Source organism: Dromiciops gliroides, chromosome 1, assembly GCF_019393635.1.
Source record: "Dromiciops gliroides isolate mDroGli1 chromosome 1, mDroGli1.pri, whole genome shotgun sequence".
NCBI lineage: Eukaryota > Metazoa > Chordata > Mammalia > Microbiotheria > Microbiotheriidae > Dromiciops > Dromiciops gliroides.
The window spans coordinates 65,513,490-65,533,175 of record NC_057861.1 but is presented as its reverse complement, the minus strand read 5'-3'; the positions used below and the strand labels follow the sequence as shown (position 1 = coordinate 65,533,175).

General features: G+C 47.9%; 1 protein-coding gene and 2 non-coding genes across 10 annotated transcripts in view; 2 read left to right on the top strand and 1 right to left on the bottom strand.

The window, feature by feature from the left end:
- Positions 1-3,082: 3,082 nt before the first annotated feature.
- On the top strand, positions 3,083-3,155 carry TRNAV-CAC. The gene has a single exon. It is a non-coding gene; the product is annotated as a tRNA-Val (tRNA).
- A 149-nt stretch (positions 3,156-3,304) lies between these two features.
- On the bottom strand, positions 3,305-3,376 carry TRNAG-UCC. The gene has a single exon. It is a non-coding gene; the product is annotated as a tRNA-Gly (tRNA).
- Positions 3,377-3,605: 229 nt separating this feature from the next.
- DPP9 (dipeptidyl peptidase 9) overlaps positions 3,606-19,686 on the top strand; it is a 51,953-nt gene continuing 35,872 nt past the window's right edge. For 4 of the 8 annotated variants that reach the window (XM_043975598.1, XM_043975594.1, XM_043975600.1 and 1 more), the window contains exons 1-3: positions 3,606-3,792; positions 7,419-7,508; positions 17,425-17,678. In XM_043975598.1, coding sequence (XP_043831533.1) covers positions 7,453-7,508; positions 17,425-17,678 — 310 coding nt within the window. In that variant the 5' untranslated portion in view covers positions 3,606-3,792; positions 7,419-7,452. Of the gene's footprint in view, positions 3,793-3,968; positions 3,988-7,418; positions 7,509-17,424; positions 17,679-19,686 lie in introns of those variants that run through there. The other 4 variants (XM_043975595.1, XM_043975596.1, XM_043975597.1 and 1 more) reach the window with 4 other exon arrangements.

Below are 19,686 nucleotides of genomic sequence, written 5' to 3'. Positions count from 1 at the left end.
CCATTCCTTAAATGGGCCATCCAAGGGATCAGTTAAAGGTTAGGGGACTAGTAGTGCAGGGGGGAGAGGGAGAGGCTAGAAGAAAAAGGGAGTAGACACAGTGGGATTCCTGGGGAGAAGTGGGGAGCTCTTGATAGGGACTGGGCTGTAGGACTGGAGGGTGGGAAGAGAGGGGTCCAGAAAAGTCAGGAAAGGGGGTGGGACCAATGGAGGGATCTGCTTTCCAAATATGCTCTTCTACTCCCACCTAGTGGAAGTGGGAAGGTGAGGACAGACTACAACATTTTCCAAACCCAGGTTATGGAGCCCAGAGGCCATTAGATCCATTACATCAAGAGCAATGCAATTTGATTCAACATTTATTAAGCACCTGCTATGCATGTGCCTGGTTGCGGATTCTGGGGGAACAAAGACCAAAAAGGAAACAGAAAACCAATCCACACATGCGAGAAACAAAAACCAGACATAGTATCTGTCCTAAAGGAGCAGAATAAATACATGTACACAGAAAAGTAAACACAAAAGAGTACAAAATGAATGACAGAGATGGGGGGGTGGGGAGGAGAGACAGAGACAGAGACAGAGACAGAAAGAGACAGGGAAACAGAGATCGGGGTGGGGGGAGGGAGGAGACAGAGACAGAAAGAGAGAGACAGAGAGAGAGACAGAAAGAGACACAGAGAGAGAGAGACAGAAAGAGACAGAGAGACAGAGATCAGGGGTGGGGGGGAGGGAGGGAGGGAGGAGACAGAGACAGAAAGAGAGACAGAGATAGAAAGAGACACACAGAGAGAGACAGAGACAGAAAGAGACCGACACACACGCAGCTAATAAGTAGGGGAAGCCAGAAAAAGATCCAGTAGGAAGGTGATACCTGAGCTATGTCTGAAAGAAGGTAGAAATTCAAGGAAGAAGAAGGAAAGAATGTATCCCGAACGTGGGAGACCATCTATGCAATGGCATGGAGACCAGAGATGATTGTCACGTGTAGGGAGTAGTTAGCAGGCCAGTTTGCAAGAGTGAGTGAACCTCAGGACTGGCTTCATACCGATATACAGTAGGTGCTTGACAAATGCGTGTGGAATGGAATGGAATTGTACTTGAGTTAATCAGTCATATGAAATAAAAGGAAAAGTAGAGGGAAGTCAGATCATGGAGAGCTTTAAATGCTCAGTTGAGAAGTCTGTGTTTTACCCTGGAGACAATAGGGAACCACGGAAGATTCTTGAGTAAGAAGGGCAGGGGTAATATAGCAAGATCTATGTTTTAAGAATATCACTTTGGCAGCTGTGTAGAGGATGGATTGGAGAGAGGAGAGACTGGAGGCTTGAAAACCAATGAATCAGACCTCCAGATATTTTCTCCATTCCAGGTTCTTTTGATACTGCTCTCTTCTTGTTGTTGGGGGTGGTTCGTTATCTATGTCCCAGCCACTAACGTTGAGGGTCCCCTGAGGCTCTGTCCTGTGTCCTCTTCTCTTTTGACTCTATACTGTCTCACTTGGTGATCTCATCAGCTTCCAAGGGTTGAATCTGGGAATCTTTGCAGATTCCCAGATTTATAGATTCAGTGCTAACCTCTCTCCTGATCCTAGGTTCCACTAACTGCCTCCTGAATATTTGGAACTGTTTGTCCTCAAAGAATCTCAAAAGCAACATGTACAAAACAGAACTCATCTTTCCCTCCCTCAAATCCTCCCCACTTCTGTTTCCCTGTTGCTGTGGAGGACACTACCATCCTCCCTGTCACCCAGGCTTACAATCTTAGTGGCTCCCTTGATCCTTGCTCACCACGATGATGGAAATAGCCTTCTGGTTGTCCTCCCTGCCTCAAGTTTCTACCCATTCATTCTCTTCCATCCTCCATTTGGTTACTAAAGTGATTTTCCTAAAGTGGTGGTGATGATCCCATGCCAGCCCCACTCTCCTCACTTCTGCTCACTAAACTACAGTGGCTCCAATCAGAAACACCTTTTTGGCTTTTAAAACACTTCATAGGGGCTAGGTGGTATGGTGGATGAAGCACCAGCCCTGGATTTGGGAAGACCTGAGTTCAAATCCGACCTCAGACACTTGACACGTATTAACTGTGGGGCCCTGGGCAAGTTACTTGACCCTCATTGCCCCGCAAAAACAAAAAACAAAACCAAAAAACCCACTTCATAACCTGGTCCCTTGCTGTCTTTCCAAGTCTTCTTACACTTTACATCCCTCCCATACCCTCTAGCTATACTTTTAAAAGATCCTGTTCTTACACAGGATACTCCATTTCCCGACTCTGTAGCCTTGCACCAGCTGCGCCTCCTGGCAAGGCTCTGCCGTCTCCTCAGCTTCCTTCAAGGCTCAGCTCAAATCTTTCTGCTCTGCGCGAGGCCTTTCCTGGCCGCCCCAGGTGCTAATGCCTCTTACCTATTCTTTTTACATCTTCTTTATACTTAAGTATTTACTTGTGGTGTCTTCCAGCAGATTATAAACTATTTGACAATAGGGACTGCTTTTTGCCTTTCTTTGTATCCCCAGTGTTGGTACAGTGTCCGGCACCTAGTAAGGTGCTTGTTAACTGACTGATTGACTGACTGACTGACTGACTGACTGAATGAATGAATGAATGAACGAACGAACGAACGAATGAATCACTTTTCTCAGCGTTCCTCTGAGGTCAAGGATGATTATTCTCATTGTTACAGATGGGGAGACTGAGGGCCAGGGTGACTCAATGGACCTGGGTTAGACTTTTATTTCACCGCTCCAGATTCATTTCTTTGGATGGCAATTTTCACTTCTCCCCGTTTCTCCTTCAAGATCAAGGTCCTTCCTCCCTTCTCTGTGGGGGCTTCTCGTTGGGCACACAATTCATGGTTCTTCTTTGTGTGTGTTTGTGTTTGTGAGTGCAGCAGGATTAGGCACACAGGTCACGGCTCCTCGCTCGGTGTGTGTGTACCGCATGGGGAGGGGGAGCTCGGTGCAAACGTGTCCTCAGATCAGGACATAGATCCGGGGAGGGGACAAACTCAGAACAGAAACACTAGCCAGGCAGCAGTCTTTCCCATCTCTACGATCTTCTTGAGGACCCATGACCGTCAGTTTCCGTAGTGTAGCGGTTATCACGTTCGCCTCACACGCGAAAGGTCCTCGGTTCGATCCCGGGCGGAAACATGGCATTTTGGTGGGGGACAAGAGAGGAGTCGTGTTTCTGATTTTTAAAATATGCTTTCACTTTTCGTTTAGATAATATTATTCTCATAAATAAATACGAGAATAATGATTTTCATTCCTCACTATTTTAGTTAAGAAAGAAAAAAATTTGCGTTGGCCGGGAATCGAACCCGGGTCAACTGCTTGGAAGGCAGCTATGCTAACCACTATACCACCAACGCCTAGCTATGAATTTCTCTCGTGGTAGTCTCCTAGTCAGTGTGTTCCGTGGCTAATGTTCGGCGAGGGAGGGAGGATCCTTTTTTGTCTCTCACTGAGGATCACCCAATTGGCTCTTTCCTTTTCCCTTTCGCTCCTCCCCTCGACTATATCTGTCACATCCGGGCGGTTGTGCAGTACTCCCTCTTTTCAGGACCCATGCCCCCGCCTTGGAGGATTCACTTCCGGGTGAAAGGTCTGGAGCCGCCGGGTTTCCCCGTGTCCGCCACCTTCCCCTCTCCGCCCTCCGCGGCCGTTTCCGGGGCCGCTTGCCGGGGCCATGAAGCCGCGGGTGTGAGTGACGAGCCGTCAGGCCGCCCCCCCCAGCCCCAGCCGGAACCCGATCTCTAGCCCGAGACCCCGACCCCGCCCCGCCGCGGTGAGGAGCTGACCGGCCCCACCTCCCCTCCCCTTCCCCTTCCCGCCCGGCCCGGCCCGGCCTGGCCCGGCCCAGCCTTCCTTCGGGGAGTGTCTGCCCGGCCCGGCTTCCTCTCGGGGAATGTCTGACCACCCTCCCTTCCACGAGGGTCCCAGCTTGTCTGTGTATCCCCCCCTCCCCGGGGGTCTCCTGGATGTAAGCCCCCCCCTCCCGCCCCGTGTGCGTGTCCTCTCGTTATGTGAACCCCCGCCCCCGTGTGTAAGGCCTTTCCCTGAGTGTGGGTGACCCTCCTCCTCTGAGTCACCCCGGGATGGACGACCCCTCCCTGTGTGTGTGTGTGTGTGTGTGTGTGTATCTCCATATGTGTCATTCTCCCATGTGTCTCCCCCCCCACCCCGCCCTCCTTGCATGAGTCTGACCTCCGCGTCCGAGTCTCCCTAGAGCCCACGGGTGAATTTGTCCTCTCCGGGTCTGACACCCTCCTCTATGACTCTCCCCACGGGTGCGCGTGGGGTGTGGGTGTGTGAGGGTCTGCCCAATGCACGGGAGGCCCCCTCTCCGGGGTGTCCCGCAGTCTGTCCCCTCCCAGTATCCTTTGCCCCAGGTACCTCCTGGTCTCTTTGTGTCTCCTCCCAGCCTTTCTTCCTCCTGTCCCCATTCTTCTTCCCAGGGCCGGTGAGTTCTCTCTGCCCCTGCCTCGGGGGACTCCGGGTGGGCCACTTAAACCCTGGAGCTCCTGCTTTCTCCTCCTGAAAAGGGGGATAACTAGAGTCCTTGCCTGGCAGGATGGTCGTGAAGATTAGATGAGCTAAAGAGCTCTCTGAATGGCAGCTGTTAGTACTATTGTGATGGCTGCCCAGCCTTAATCCCTCCTCAGGCACTTAGACCACCTCCTCTGCCCCCTTCTCAGACCAGAAGGGTACCATGAAGCCTTCTTGCTCTTCTCTTCCTCAGTGCCCCTCAATTCCCCCTGCCCTTCTAGGGGCTTAATGTTCTGAGCCTGGGTCTTTTCGGTTCCCAGTAGCCCTTCCAGGGATGACCCAGAGGGAGCCTGTGCCCCAGCTAGATCTTGTATTTCAACAGATTCCCTCTTAATTTTCTCAAACACACTCAGAGTCTTCATCTTTCCATGTCTGTCTTCCATAGTTAAAAAGATTGAGGGACAATGTGGTATAATGGGAAAAAGCACAGTTGTTTCTCAGTCATGGGTTTTCTTTGTAAAGATACTGGAGTGGTTTGCCATTTCCTTCTCCAGCTCACTTTCCAGATGGGGAAACTGAGACATACAGGGTTAAAGGACTTTCCCAGGGTCACATAGCTAAGTAAGTATCTGAGGTAGAGCTCTGAACTCAGGAAGAGGAGTCTTCCTGAGCCTAGCCCCTGCACTCTAACCGCTGTACCTAGAGGGGCAATGGGATAGAATACAAAAAAAACCCTTTGCTCTGAAATCAAAGTTGGTGGTGGTGTTCAGTCCTATCTGACTTTTCAGGTTTTCTCAGCAAGGATACAGCTTACTCCAAGCTGGGCCTCAAATTCCTCATTCGTAGAAGAGGGTTGGGTTATACCTTCTGGGGTCCCTTCTAGATCTAGATCAATTTAGAGCTTAGAAGGGTTTAAAGATCATATAATCTCTTTATAAAGAAACTGCACCTTCAAGTTGTAGGTGGGAGGGTCACCTGTCTATTCTTAGTTGCTCTAGGCTTGCCATCTTTCCTGTCCTCCAGCATCTCTTTGGTGGCTCTGCCAGTCCCAGCTAGCTGCTCTCCTGCCTCCAAAGGCTGGGGATGGGACTTCCTTGGCTCATTGGCCCATCGATGTCTTACTCGGGCTATGGAGGAGTCATTTGTTTGAAAAACAAGCGTAAACTTGCTGTGCCTAAAGGTTCAATATCACAAGTCTTTTATTCTGAGATTTGTTTGGAGTAGTTTGCTAAAACTCCCAAGTGACTTCTGGGTGAATCAAGACAGTTGGAAGTGTCATCTCCAAGTTGAACTGGAGGGAAGGGCAACGAGCCAAAAGCACTACTCAGAGTCAGAGGAGTTTTTCAGGTGGGAAGTAAAACTTGGGGCGCCAGGAATACAGGGAATTCCAGGGGAGAGGAGATCAGAAAGCTTATCTTGTCCGCCCAGTTACTAACAGATTTATTTAATCAAAGTCTGGGCCCCCTGTCTGTAGCTGGAATAGGAGATGTCTGGATGCTTTCGAGGGTCAGTGGTGCTGGAATTATTTGGGGACTCAGTAGCAAAGGAAATTTGCATGTGTGCTCTCTGCCTCATTGGCTTATTTTTCCTTCCCACATTATCACTTGTGTCCTTGTCTGTGCCAAATGAGATAGTATATGCAAAGTGCTTTGCAAACCGAAAAGTGCTATATAAAGTGATGATGGTGGCGATGATGATGATTATAAGTTCCTTGGAGACAGATTGCTGCTTTTCATTTTGGCATCGAGGGATTCTGGGACATTCTGTCCCTAGAGCCTAGGTGCTTAATAAGTGTTCATTGGCTTGAGTTGAAAGGAACCTTATAGAGATCATCTTGTAAAAAACTGAGATCCAGAAAGGATGTGATGTGTCCATGGCTATGTAGCTAGTAAACAGCGGGGTTGTGTTATTTGGTCATTTTCAGGAGTCTTTGAGACTCCATTTGGAGTTTTCTCCTTCTCCAGCTTATTTAGGAATTGAAGCAAACCAGGGTCAAGTGACTTGCCCAGAGTCACCCAGCTAGTACGCGTCTGAGGCCAGATTTGAACTCAGGAAGAGGAATCTTCCTAATTCTAGGCTCAGTGCTCTGTCCACCCATCATAAGCAGTAAAGCCAGGATTCAAACTGCCAAGGACTCTGACCCTGAATCCACCCCAGTGTCCACCACTACAGTGTCCACCGCTCCACTCTAATTCCTTAGACTGGGAAATGGCATATGAAAGGAGCTATCGTGTTTATTCCTTCCTTTGAGCTTCTTGTGCTTTGGAGTGTGTACTGTGTCAGGTACCCTGGCTAAGAGGGAAGGGGCCTGTGTTCTGATCTTGCTGTGGGTCTGTCCTCTTGGACTTCTGGCATTAGGACCAGCAAGGGTAAGTTACAGAGAGGACTCTTTTGACTTGCCCCTCAGGAGGTAGTAGTTTCCCCCTCCCTGGAGCTCTCCAGAGGCTGGACAGCTTCTTCCAGAAACTGTTACAAAGGTGGTTTCTGCTAATGGACAAGTTGCATGAGATGCACTCTGGGGTCTTTTCCTCACTCTGAGCTTCTCTCTGCTCCAGAAATGCTAAACCCTGCCATGGTCTTGTGACAACAGAATGACGTCCTTTGCTTTGAGTCTCCCATCCGTCAGGCAGCCTCATTTCCCCTTTATCCCAAGAAGGGCTCCTCACTTACTGCTACCCCAGAGTCATGTGAGGCTGGGAAGACTGCACCGAGAAAAGATGCTTCTTTTCTGCCCGGTGTCCTTATTTTGGCAGAGTTTTCTAGCGTTTCAGGCACAGAGTCTAAAAGATCTTTGCAAGTTGCATTGGCTCAGAGATTGGCCTGAATAGACCAAAATGAGGTCCTGAAGACAAAAGACATGGAGGAGCTCTCGGCGCCCTTCCTGGCCGTGTGATCCCCCTGACACATGGCCCCTTTATTTTCTAGGTTCCCGTCCTACCAGAAGCCTGCTGAGTAGTTAATGCGGAAGGTAAAGAGGTTGCGCCTGGAAAGCAAGACCACTGGAAGTTGGAGAAGGTAGCCTGCCCCTTGTGAATGTCATGGATTGTCAAAGCGGGAAGGGACTTGGGGAGCCGTCTCATTCTTCTCCTGATCTCCCTCTCTCTTGTGTAGATGAGGAAACTGTGACCCCTGGGGAAAAGGGAATTGCTAGGAAGTCATAGAGTGAGGGCGAGGTGGACCTGGGCTCAGAACATGGGTCCCTTCATCCCGGCACAGCTGGACCAGACAGTGAAAGTGTGGAACTCTACCCAGGGGTGAATAGGGAGAAAGCGGCCAGACGGGCGTGCCCATGGTTCTTGTGTGTCACCCTCATCTCTGCTACGTGGCCTGCCTTGCTGCTGCTGCTCAGCTGGCCTAGCTCTGACTCAACTGAGGGAAGTTGGATGAGATGCCCTCTGAGGTCCTTCCAGCCCTCAGTCTGTGGGCCTATGTTCCTGGAGTTCTGGCCTGGCCCAGCCCAAATATCATGGAGGCTCTGGGGGTGGGGGAGAGGGCAGAACTGTTATACTTTGTGTTTGCATTCCTGGCCCCTAAGAGGTGCTTAAGAAATGCTTGCTCAATCACACCTTGGGGTGAGGGGAAGTAGGTTATCGGTCCTCACGGGCCGACTCCATCAAACTGCCCTAGAACTTTTCATGGCAGTTGCAATTCAGTTCAGCAAATATTTGTGATGTGCCTGTTGTGTTTGAGGGGCCACGTGTGGATGTGTTGTCTCTCTGAGCTGGGTGCTGAGGCCGCCATGGTGGCGGAACATTCCAGAATTCAGATTCTTGCCATCCCCCCCACCAGTGGCTTAGCAAACCCAAACTGAGCTTTGGGGGCAAAGCACAGAATGTTGCCCGGTGGAGCTCTGGCCCAGTGCCCAACAGCTCTTGTGGTTATCAGCCTGTTGAAGCATTTGGCAGGGGTCTCTTAGAGCTAGAAGGAACCTGGGAGAGCATCTGCTCCGATGCCTTCATTTTTCAGGTGAGGAAACAGACATAGGGTGGGGAAATGAGGGACCCAAGGGCAGAACCAGGATTCAGACCCAGGTGTCTTGACTCCATACCCTGTGTGCTTTTCCATTACACTGCTGTGACTTCACTGCAAATATTGGCCAGTTCTGGATTGAGATTTGGGAGAATCTTGCTGCTTCCTGCTTCATCGAAGGTTCATTTGGAAGGAGGGGAGGAGGTAGAGACTTGGTGTATGATGTGTGGGGAGCCCTTCCCCAGCCTTATTCCAGGGCTGCAACTATGGGGAGGAAGAAAGCTGAGGGGCAGCACTGCTTAATAGATAAAAGGACCTGTCACAGAGTCAAGGAAACCTGAGTTCAAGTCTTGCCCTGACACATACTGGCTGTGTGACCTTAGTCAACCTCAAAATGCCCCAGGCAATTTTCTGAGACTGTTGCAGAGCAGCTGTCAGTTGGCATTGGTAGGAACAGTTTCATCCCGAGGGGTTCCTTCTTCCAAAATCTGCTCACGATTCTGGTCCTTAAAAAAAATGAAAACGATTATCTGTCATAATCATTGATTGATGTGGAGACTGGATGGTTCTCTGCTACAGTTATCTTTGGAGGAATTGCATCAGTTGGGGATGTTGGTTGGTCTGTTCTTGATTTAAATACTTCAAATATTATCATATTCTAAAATGATTATATTATCATAAATATGTTATATATTTCATATTATGATAATGTATTATCATAAGTATGTTATATATGATGATATATTAATTATCCTAAAGTCATTATATTACCATCATATTACCATATGCTAAAAATTAGGTGGAAGGAGCAGAAGAACAGCTCTTGTTGGTAGAGATAAAAGAAAGATTTCCCTTAGGCCGCATGGCCTGTCCTGGGCCTAGGGGAACCTGCAGCAATGGACCTTTGTTCCTGGGACTCTCCTTTTAGAATTCCATTGCCAGGGGCATTGCCAGCGCAGTGGATAGAGCACTGGCCCTGGAGTCAGGAGGACCTGAGTTCAAATGCGGCCTCAGACACTTGACACTTACTAGCTGTGTGACCCTGGGCAAGTCACTTAACCCCAATTGCCTTTAAAAAAAAAAAGAGAGAGAGAATTCCATTGCCAGATACCCTGCTCCTTCCAGTCATCCCAAGTGAGGCACATCCCTTCTAGAATTCAGAGGAGGCCAGGAGAGTACCTGAATGAATGGCCTGCTGGACTTCTCTCTCCCTTACTTCTTCTCCCTCTGCTATTGACCGAATGTGCAGTGGATTACAACCAGTAACGGTAATCTGTACTTCTTAGCTCATGTCCACAGCCCACCTTTGCTCTCTAAAAGGAAGTTCTGGAAGTGGATGCTCAAATAGGCAAGGTTTGAGTTATGCAGATACACTGAGGCCCCTGAAATCTGACCTGGCCCTGAAAATTACTTTCTCAAGTGGCATGAGGTTGTTTGTTCGATGACATCACCATCTTTGAAGGGGCTTCCCTGATTAGCTAGAGAATGTGTGGGTGGAATTGTACATTAGTTTGCCCAGAATGGGCTTGACTTTCTCAAGCTGTGCAAACTCTCTGAATTGTGAGCTGAAGGAGGGAAGCTCTTACAGACCTGTTCTTAAAGGGACAGTTGTTCACTTACCTGTCCCAGTTTCGTGCTCTATACCCACTAGGTAGGGGTTGACTTTAAAACAAGTCTTTTGCCTTTTGGAAGGCAAAGGATATGTTGCTTTGCCAAAGCAACCCCTGCCTGGATGAGAGAGAGCAGGGCTGGCTGCCTGGCTGGGACATCTGGCATCATCTTTGAAGGTTCCTGGAAGTTTTGCCAGATGTCTCGTCACATTCTTCGTTGTCTTCTTGACTGTGGTTTCGGTCCATGTTCCATCTGCAGACGTCTGACTCAGAAGTATTTTCTCTCTTTTTGCCTCATATGCGTGAGCTTGTGGCTTTTTAGTCAGTGTGTTTAGAGGAGGGAGTCCAGGCTTGATTATTGAGGGTCGATGATGTTTTGCCTCCTATATTTATGACTGGGATCGAGGCCAAAGAGGCTATCGGGGGCTGATTCTTAGAGAGTCCCGCAGCCCAGTGAGAAGGGGAGGGTAGGCCTGGGGTAGCCAGGTGACTTAGCACCTCTTAACCCATGCGCCAGGGCAACACGATATGGTGGGAAGACACTGTATTTGGAGTCCCAAGACATGAGTTCGAGCCTTGGGCCTGCTGCTCACTGCCTAAATGGGATTTGGGGGCCCTTGGCTTCCTCACCTATAAAATTAGACCAGCTGATCACCAGGGCTCTTCCGGGTCCAGTGTTCTGGGATTCCTCTGTCTGAAGCTGTGGCCAAAACAGTGGAATGAGAAATGGCAATAAGACCAGAGCCTTTCCTGCCTTCTGCTTTAATCCTATGTCTGTGGTGGAGGCAGAGGAGAAACCACCTCCTCTTGGTCATTTCCATGTGTTTTTACCTCCAGGGTCTGTGTTTGGGCATTTAAAGCTCTGCTCAGCCTGGCACCAGCCTACCTTTCCCCTTTACAAGTGGTCTAGCCACACGCCATTGCGTCCCTCGAATCTGGGCCTCACCCAGATGGCCTGTCCCTGTTCCTAGGATTCAAGCCATCCTTCCCTCTGCCTCTGAGAATTCTTAGTTCCCTTCAAGGCTCAGTTCATGGACTGCCATCCTCGGAAGGCCTTTCTTGATGGCCCAGATGTCACCCTTCTAAAATTATGTCTCGTGTGCCTGTCTGTTTACAAGCCGTACCCTCCTGGCTTCCTTCCAGGCCCAGCTGAGATCTCACCTTGCACAGGAAGCCTTGTCCAGTCTGCCTTAATGCCAGTGCCTTTCCCCTGTTCTTTATGTCCTATTCGGCCTTTCTAGAGTCTATTCATACGTAGTCGTTTGCATCTTATTCCCCACGCTGGGTTGTGAACTCCTGAGCACCAGAGCTGTGTTTTGCCTCTCTTTGTAATCCCAGCACTTAGCACAGTGTCTGGCACCTAATAGGTGCTCAATAAATGTTTGTTGATTGACTATATCTTTGTAGTAGGATGTAAACTCTTGGGGTCAGGAGCTTTTTTATTTTGCATTTGTACCCCCAGGCCCAAATACAGTGCCCTGTATATAGTAGGCGCTTCAAAAGTGCTTGTTGCACTGGGCTGGACTTCCCACCTCTGTGGATCTTCTGGGAGAGGTATGAGGCTCAAATGAGCTATTGTTTGCGGAAGTGCTCCATACCAGCGTGACATGTGGCATTCTTAAATGTTTGCTTAGTAAAGTAGGTTGTCAGAATCAGTGAGAAATCCTTCCCAGCCTCCCCGGGGTCCCTCCCCTGCTCCCCGTCCCTTAGAAAATGGGAGCTGAGAAGAGGTGATGATAGATAGGGAAGTGACCCAGGACCCAGCCATGCAGCAGGGACAGGAAGGTTGGCTTGCTTGCCTGAGTGCTGGATGCTTACTAGCTCAGACATCAGCTTGGTCACCTAACCTCTCCCTCGGTTTCCTCATCTATAAAATGAGGGGATTGAACCTAGTGGCCTCCAAACTTCCTTCTAGCTCTGAATCTCTGATCCTATGATCTGAAGACCCATGTAAGGAAATGGGTGCAGTGTGGTTTAATGCAGAGCATATGGGATTTGAAAATCTGAGGCCTTGGGTTCAAAACCCAGGGTTGCTGCTTTCAATTCAGTTTGACAGACATTAAGCACTGATTATTCTTGAAGCACTCTACTGGGCTCTGAACACAAACACAAAGACTTACACAAAATGTTCTGCTATTAAAGAGCTCTTATTCTTTTCGGGGGCAGTGGTGGAAAGGAAGCCGTAGATGAACATGTGCAAGCAGAATAGAGGAGGGAGCATTGTCTAGGGGAGGAGGGAGTGAAGCTTCATGGGAAGAGCCTTCAGGTGGCACCTGAATGAAATCTTAAAGACATTCTGAGAAGTAGAGATCAAGAGAAAATACATGATATGTTTGGGGAATGTCTTGAGCAAATGCATGGAGGTGGGAGAGGGGTGTTCAGATCTGAGAAATAGCTAGTCATGTAGCTTGGCTGACACATTGAGTTCATGATGAATGGCATGAAATGTGGCTGGAAAGGTAGTGGGAGCCAGGTTGGAAAAGGCTTTAAGTGCCAGACTAAAGTGTTGGTCTGCTAGCCTTGGGGGGCAGAGAGGCACTGACTTTGAAAAGGGACTAACACGATCACACCTGTGCCTTAGGGAGATTAGTTTGGCCCTTTGGAGGATTGACTGAAGAAGGGAGAGACTAAGCAAGGAGGCCAAGCGTGGGCTCTTACAGTAGTCTAGGCTAGAGGCGATGAAGGCCTGAACTAATAATACCAGCTGAGATTTTTAGCTTTCATTTGTAAGTCCACACTTTATGTACATCATCTTCATTGAGTCTCATAACTTCAATCCTCATTTTCTGGCTGAACAAATTGAGGCTCAGAGAGGTTGAGTAACTTAATGTTGGTCATGTAGGCAGACGTCGGAAGTGAGATTTGAACCTCGGTCTTCCTAACTTTAGGACTAGCATGCTATCCACTTATTTTGTACTATTTGGCTAGGGTGGTAGGTGAATGGAGAGAAGGAAGCAGATGCAAGAGATGTCATGGAGGTAGAATCAGTAAGATGTGGTAACTGATCAGATATGGGAGGTGAGGGACAGGAGGAAATCTAGGGTGAAAGGATCTGGGTGACTGAAAGGGTGACGGTGTGCTGGAGACAGATGGAGAAATTGGGGGAGGAATGGGTTGGATGAGGGTCGGAGGGCATGATGAGTCCCACATTTGGCACATTAAGCTTGAAAGAGTTATCAAGAAGGCCATTGGTGATAGATCGAAAGGAGCTGTGTCTAGAAAGTCATTCACATAAAGAAGTTATTCGAATGAACGCATAAGAGCTAGGGTGTGGAGGGAGAAAAGAATGCCCAGGGCAGAACTGCACAGTCTGCATGCCAATGGGCGTGGGGAACAAGTGATGAATAACCGGGCACTGGGAGTCTGAGATTGGATGACCAGACAGACAGTGGGCGGAAACACCTGGAGGACAATGTCATGGAATCCTGGAGCTGCAGAGGACTGAGAAAAGCCCTCTGGATTTAGCATTGAGATCTTTTGAAACTCAGGGAAACCATTCCAGGTGAGCACTGGGGTTGGAAACCAGATTGTAAGGAATTGGGAAGTGAACGGGAGGTTGGGAAGTGGGGGCAGCAAGTGTAGACCGGGCTGTCGGACTTGCAGCCTGCCAGTCCAATCCAGACGATAGAACACATCCATATTATACCTCACAACTTGAGCATGACAGGTTTAACAGCATGGATGTTGGAACAGCGGAGGATGGGGGTGAGGGGGAATGGGAACAGGGGGAGGAGAGAAAGGCCATTTTAGGAAGGAAGCACTTCTGATGAGACTTTTTACAGATTGGTAGAAATTTTCTATTGACTAGTTGGTTGGGAAACCTAGGCAAGTAGTTGTCTGGCCTCTGCTTGAACTAACCCCTCCTGTAATGAGAAATTCACAGCCTAATGAAAGCAGTTGGGAGGGTTCCAGTCCAGACAAGTTTCTCTTTAAATGGGAAAAACTTCCTTGCTGTATATTTAAGTCAAGGCTCTTACAAATTGAAGCCATGAAAATGAAATGAATTGATGATCAACATAGCTCTGCTTCTTATTCCTCTTTTTTTTTTTTTTTTTTGGTAGGGCAATGAGGGTTAAGTGACTTGCCCAAGGTCACACAGCTAGTAAGTGTCTGAGGCTGGATTTGAACTCAGGTCCCCCTGAAAACAGGGCCAGTGCTTTATCCACTGTGCCACCTTGCTGTCCCACTATTCCTCTTTAAAAGACCCCTTTTACCCCTATCTTGCCAGTCATGTGACAGCAGTCAACAAGGTTGAGGTGGTGTATGCTTTCTCAGCTTCAAATATTCTTCCCTGCAAATGAACACGGACTTCAGTAATAGAAGCTGTTCTCCCAGAGGAACTGAAAAATCCAAGGCCTGCTTTCAGAGCAGCTAGCGGGCTCCTGATAGATTAGTTGCAGGTAGAGGAAAGAATCCGAAAGTGGGATTATTCTCATATGTCTCTGTGCTCTCACTGAGCCTCACAGAGCTGTACGGGACTCTGCCAGTAAATCAAGTCATAGAATTCAGAATCAAGCTATGACCTCCATACCTTTGACGTTGGCCTAATACTTTGTAGGTGACACCTCGCCCTTTAAAAAATGACCCAGGGGGACAGTTAGGTGGCGCAGTGGATAGAACACCAGCCCTGGAGTCAGGAGTACCTGAGTTCAAATCCAGCCTCAGATACTTAACACTTACTAGCTGTGTGACCCTGGGCAAGTCACTTAACCCCAATTGCCTCACTAAAAAACCAACCAAACAAACCAAAAAAAATGGCCCTGGTGGTTCTCTGTTCAGGGTCACGGCCAAATGTACAGTAGGAGCTAGTAAAGCAGGATTAGGCGGTAACTCAGCATGCTGTTGCTTCAGTGGACACTCCACTTTTGCCCCCACTTAGGGGAGTGGCTGGAGCTCTCAGGTGCCCATTGGTTTGTTGTCACACTGTTACCACATGCTTTGGCCACGACACTCTCCCCAAAGAGTAAAGCACCTTCCTTGTCTTCGTCCTTACCCTTATACTGCTTATATTGCTGTGCAGGCAAATATTGGCTTAAAACTTGGCCTAAATACTGCTATAAAGGACCCCGTTTGCCAGAACCCAGACAGAACTAGGAACAATGAGGGCCAGGTACGGAGGAGCCCATTTTGGGTTCTGTATAAGGAAGACTATCCTGACAGCAAAAGTGCCGAGCCAATGGACTGGGCATCTCTGTGTGGGTGGGAGCTTCCCTCCATTCCTGGAGATGTTCACGCAGAGGCTGGATACCCACTTTCTGGTGGTGGTCTAGAGGTGAGTCAGGCTCTACAGACCAGCTGGACCAGATGACCTCAAGGGGCTTTTCCACTCTAAGATTCTGTGACTTTGTGAAAATAACCTGGTGAATGCATGGGTCTGCCCATGCCCTTTCGCTCATCAAGAAACCTTCATTGGCTCCCTACTGCCATTCTCCTTGGTCTGACTTTAAAGCTCCCTGAAGTTTGGTTTCAACCTCTTTTTTCCAGCATCATTTCATTGACAGAATGACTAACTGTCTTACCTTCTCCTGTGTCCAGAAGTTGGGATCACGCTCCTTTCTCACCACTGCTGGATTTTCTTTTGAGGCCCAACTCACATGCTCTCTCTTTAGTGAAGCCTCCACTGATTTCCTGTCCCCCACATCCCTTTCTACCTCAGCTAAAACTGATTTCTCCCTCCTTAAATTTTATTTTTAAAATTAACTTTTAAAAATTCTGAACCTCAAGAAAATGAGCATTTCTGGGGCAGCTAGGTAGCGCAGTGGATAGAGCACCGGCCCTGGATTCAGGAGGACCTGAGTTCAAATCCGGCCTCAGACACTTAACACTTACTAGCTGTGTGACCCTGGGCAAGTCACTTAACCCTCCTTGCCTCACAAAACAAAACAAAAAAGAAGAAGAAAAAGAAAAAAGAAAATGAGCATTTCCATATGTAAAAGAGAATAGAAAGAATTGCAGTTGCAGAATTGTGGAAAATTGCAAATCACTCTGTCCAGCCTGCTTTTCCTTCTAAGTATGTAACAAATTCAACTTTCAAAGCTGTCCTACCTATCTGTTTCTTCTTGGCCTCCTTTCTCTTGTCTTCTATGCATTTTTAAAAAATGCTTCAATGACCCCCCCCCTTTTTTTTGCAACCCTATCACTACCTCCCCCAACTGAAAAGGGGGAGGGGCCTTTTTAACAAACATGCATAGACAAACAAAATGGATCTTTACATGGGACATGTCCAGAAATGTATCTCTTATTCTCCACCCATGAGCCTATCACCTCTCTGGTCAAGAGGTGGGTACTGTGCTTCATCACTGATTCTTTGGAATCATAGCTGACTATAGCATTGATCAGAGTTCTTCAGTTACTCAAAGTTGTTTGTCTTTATGGGTGTGGTTGTTATTATATAAATTGTTGTCTGGGTTCTGCTCACTTTATTCTGCATTAGTTCATACTAGTCTTCCCAGGTTTGCATGATACCATCCATTTCATCATTTATTATGACTCAGTAATAGTCTATGACATTGATATATTCTGTTTTGTTCAGCTATTCCCCAATAGATGGGCATCCCCTTAGTTTCCAGTTCTTTACTATAACAAAAAGAACTTTTAGAAATATTCTTGTACTTAATGGGGCCTTTCCTCCTGTTCTTTGGTGTTTTTGAGGCCTGATAGTGGTTTCTCTGGGTTAAAGGATATGCAACAGTTGAGTGACTTTGAGGGTAGAGTTTCAGATTACTTTTCAGAATGGCTGAACCAATTCACAAGTCCACCAACAGTGCTTTAGAGGGTCTGTTTTCCTACAGCCTCTCCAATAATTGTTGTTTTCCTTTTTTTCCTTTTTTGCCAATCTGATCCTCCTTCAGTTCTCCTAGAGTCCTTTGTCTAGCTTTCCTTTACCCCATCCCATTGTTTCTTGGATGATACCTGTGTACATTTAAATCCCCACTTAAGCCTATCTTCAAGGAGTTTAATAGTGTCATTTTTCACATTTGTATCTTCATTGTCAAACGCAGGGCCTTCCACATAGTACACATTTTATTAATACTTGTTGAACTGAACTAGAGATAGGGACTGTGGGCTTTCTGCCTTTTAGGGTGCTGGAGCTGCCGGTGGGTATAAGGAGTGGAGTGGTTCAGTACCTGGTAAAGGGCTGGAGAGTATGTTGGTTTTCCCATTTACTAAATGTTACTACTTGGAGTTTCACTGGGGGTCGTCTTTGTGCTGGGTTGTACTGGGTCGACTCGTAGGGCCTGGTTTCAGTGAGCTGAGTGTCCGAGGCTCTTATGGGCTACCATGCTTCTGCTTGTGACACCCTTTTCATCTCCCCCCCCTTTTTTTTTTTACCCCCACCATCTTCCATGTAGTTTCTCACTCATCTCTGAGGGGGAAGAAAGGATGACCACTGTGGATGTGCTGCCTGAGAGGCCTGATGTGGTGGAGATGGAGGACCCCTCCTCGCCCTTCCAGGTGGAGAAGCACTCGTGGGATGGGCTCCGGGACATCATTCACAGCAGCAGGAAGTACTCAGGCATGATAGTGAACAAGGCCCCACATGACTTCCAATTTGTCCAGAAGACAGATGAGTCAGGCCCTCACTCTCACCGGCTTTATTACCTCGGTAAGCCAGGCTTCCACACCCTTTCTCTTATCAGTCCCTAACAACAACAACAACAACAACATTAACAATATTGTTTTTGCTGATGAGGAAATGAGTGAATCAACTTCCTTAGAGTTCTAGTCTGGCAAGTAGCAGAACCCAGGTCTTATGACTGGGCCATTGCTCAATTTGCTGTCACTTCTACGTGGCCTCCCTACCTGCATGTCACCTAGCCATGGCCAATATGCTTGGAGGCTTTTGACCAGGTCAGTTTCCTGTGGAGAGTTGGCAGGAAGCCAGTCTGGTTGTTAAATCTTTGATATTTAAAGTTTTGCTTAGTTGGAGGGTGGAAAAAAACCCCTCTGTAACAGTAATTGCTTTTTATTATACTTAGCTTAACTGTTATGCACTCTGTACTTAGTATGATCAGGACTTTTCCTTGATGGGTCTGGTTAGCCTCCACCCCAACATTTTGTCCAAGTGAAATCAGATTAAAATAACCCTAGAATTAGACTTCTGGAATTAGAAGAGGCCTCAGTGTCATTTGGACTAACTCATACCTGAACAGGAATCTCTTTTATATTCTTCCTAGACAGTGGTCATTTCCCTTCCACTTGAACACCTCCAGTGACGGGGAGCTGACCGCCTCCCTGGGCAGTGCATTCCACTTTTGGATGCCTCTAACAGTTAGAAAGCTTTTCCTGGTGTCAGACCTAGATCTACATCCCCACGACGGCAGCTTGCCCTCTGTGTACCTAGTTCCACCCTCTTGTTCGTGGCTGCTCTGCAAATCATGTCTCCTTCTAGTCCTTCCCTTCTCCAGGTAGAACATCCTCATTCCCTTCAGCTGCCATGGTCTCTGGTCACGTCACCACCCTGCTTCCCTTTCTCTAGAGCCTCGCTTTTGGGTGCCTTGCTTTAGGAGCCACGGCATCATAGGCATGCCCTATTTAGCACAGGAGGACAGTAGGACTCTCACCTCCTCTGTTCTGGACACTGCCTCATGGCATAGAATTAACTTGTGTTGCTGCTGTGTCACGCTCTTGACTCACATCAAGCTGACCATCCGCTCAAAGCCCCCAGATCCATTTCACATAAACTGCTTCTGGCCCTGGCTCCCTCATCCTGTGTTTCTGTGACTGATTTTATTGAAACAAGCTCCAGGTTTTTCCATTTCAGGTTTCTTTGAAGTATTGAAATGTAAAAACCTGCACTTTGGTTCAATAAAATCAGCTGCATAAATATAGTCATCACTGTGAAACTTAATCTTGTTAGATTCAGCTTATTGTTCTAGCCTGTTAGATCATTTGGACCCCTAGTTTTGTATTCATACCCTGCATTCCTCCTCTGCAAACTTCCTTCAGTGCCTCATTATAATTTGGAGGTGACCATTGGCTCTGGGGAATTGCGAGCATTGATCCTGCCTAGCCTCATACATCTGCAACCAATTTGGGAACCTTAGAGGGGAAAAGAAGTCACCTTAGGAACATCCTGCAGTCTGTAGGTGGGCAGGGAGGAAGGGGGAGAGAGAGTGTAGGGTCAGGTAATTTAGAGCCGAGTGTGTGTATGAGAGGGCCTTTCTTTTTTCTTTTTTAAATCACTAGTTGGCTGGAGCCACCTCCCTGAGTCATTGCTTCGGTCACAGCAGACCTTGGGCCAAAGCATATCCTACTTCCCCAGAAGAAGAGGCTTCCAGGAGCCTGCCCAGTCTCCTGCTTTGCAGATTTACTTTTCCTCTTACCCACAGGATTCCACATTCCAAAATGTCTGAGCTGGAAGGGATGGGGATGTTAGAGTTTATTTAGTCCAACCCCCCTGTTCACTTTTTTATAGGTGAGAAAACTTTGAGTTCCCAAGACTTAGGTGACTTGGGTGCCTAAGATCTGTGAGTGGCAGAACTGGGGCTGAGACCCAGGCCTTCTGGGCCCAGAGCTCATTCAGCATCCCTTTTTGGGTCTTTAGAGGCCTTTGCTGTAACTTTCTTTTTTCTTTTTTCTGTAACTTTCTTAATAATAGCTCACCTTCTTAG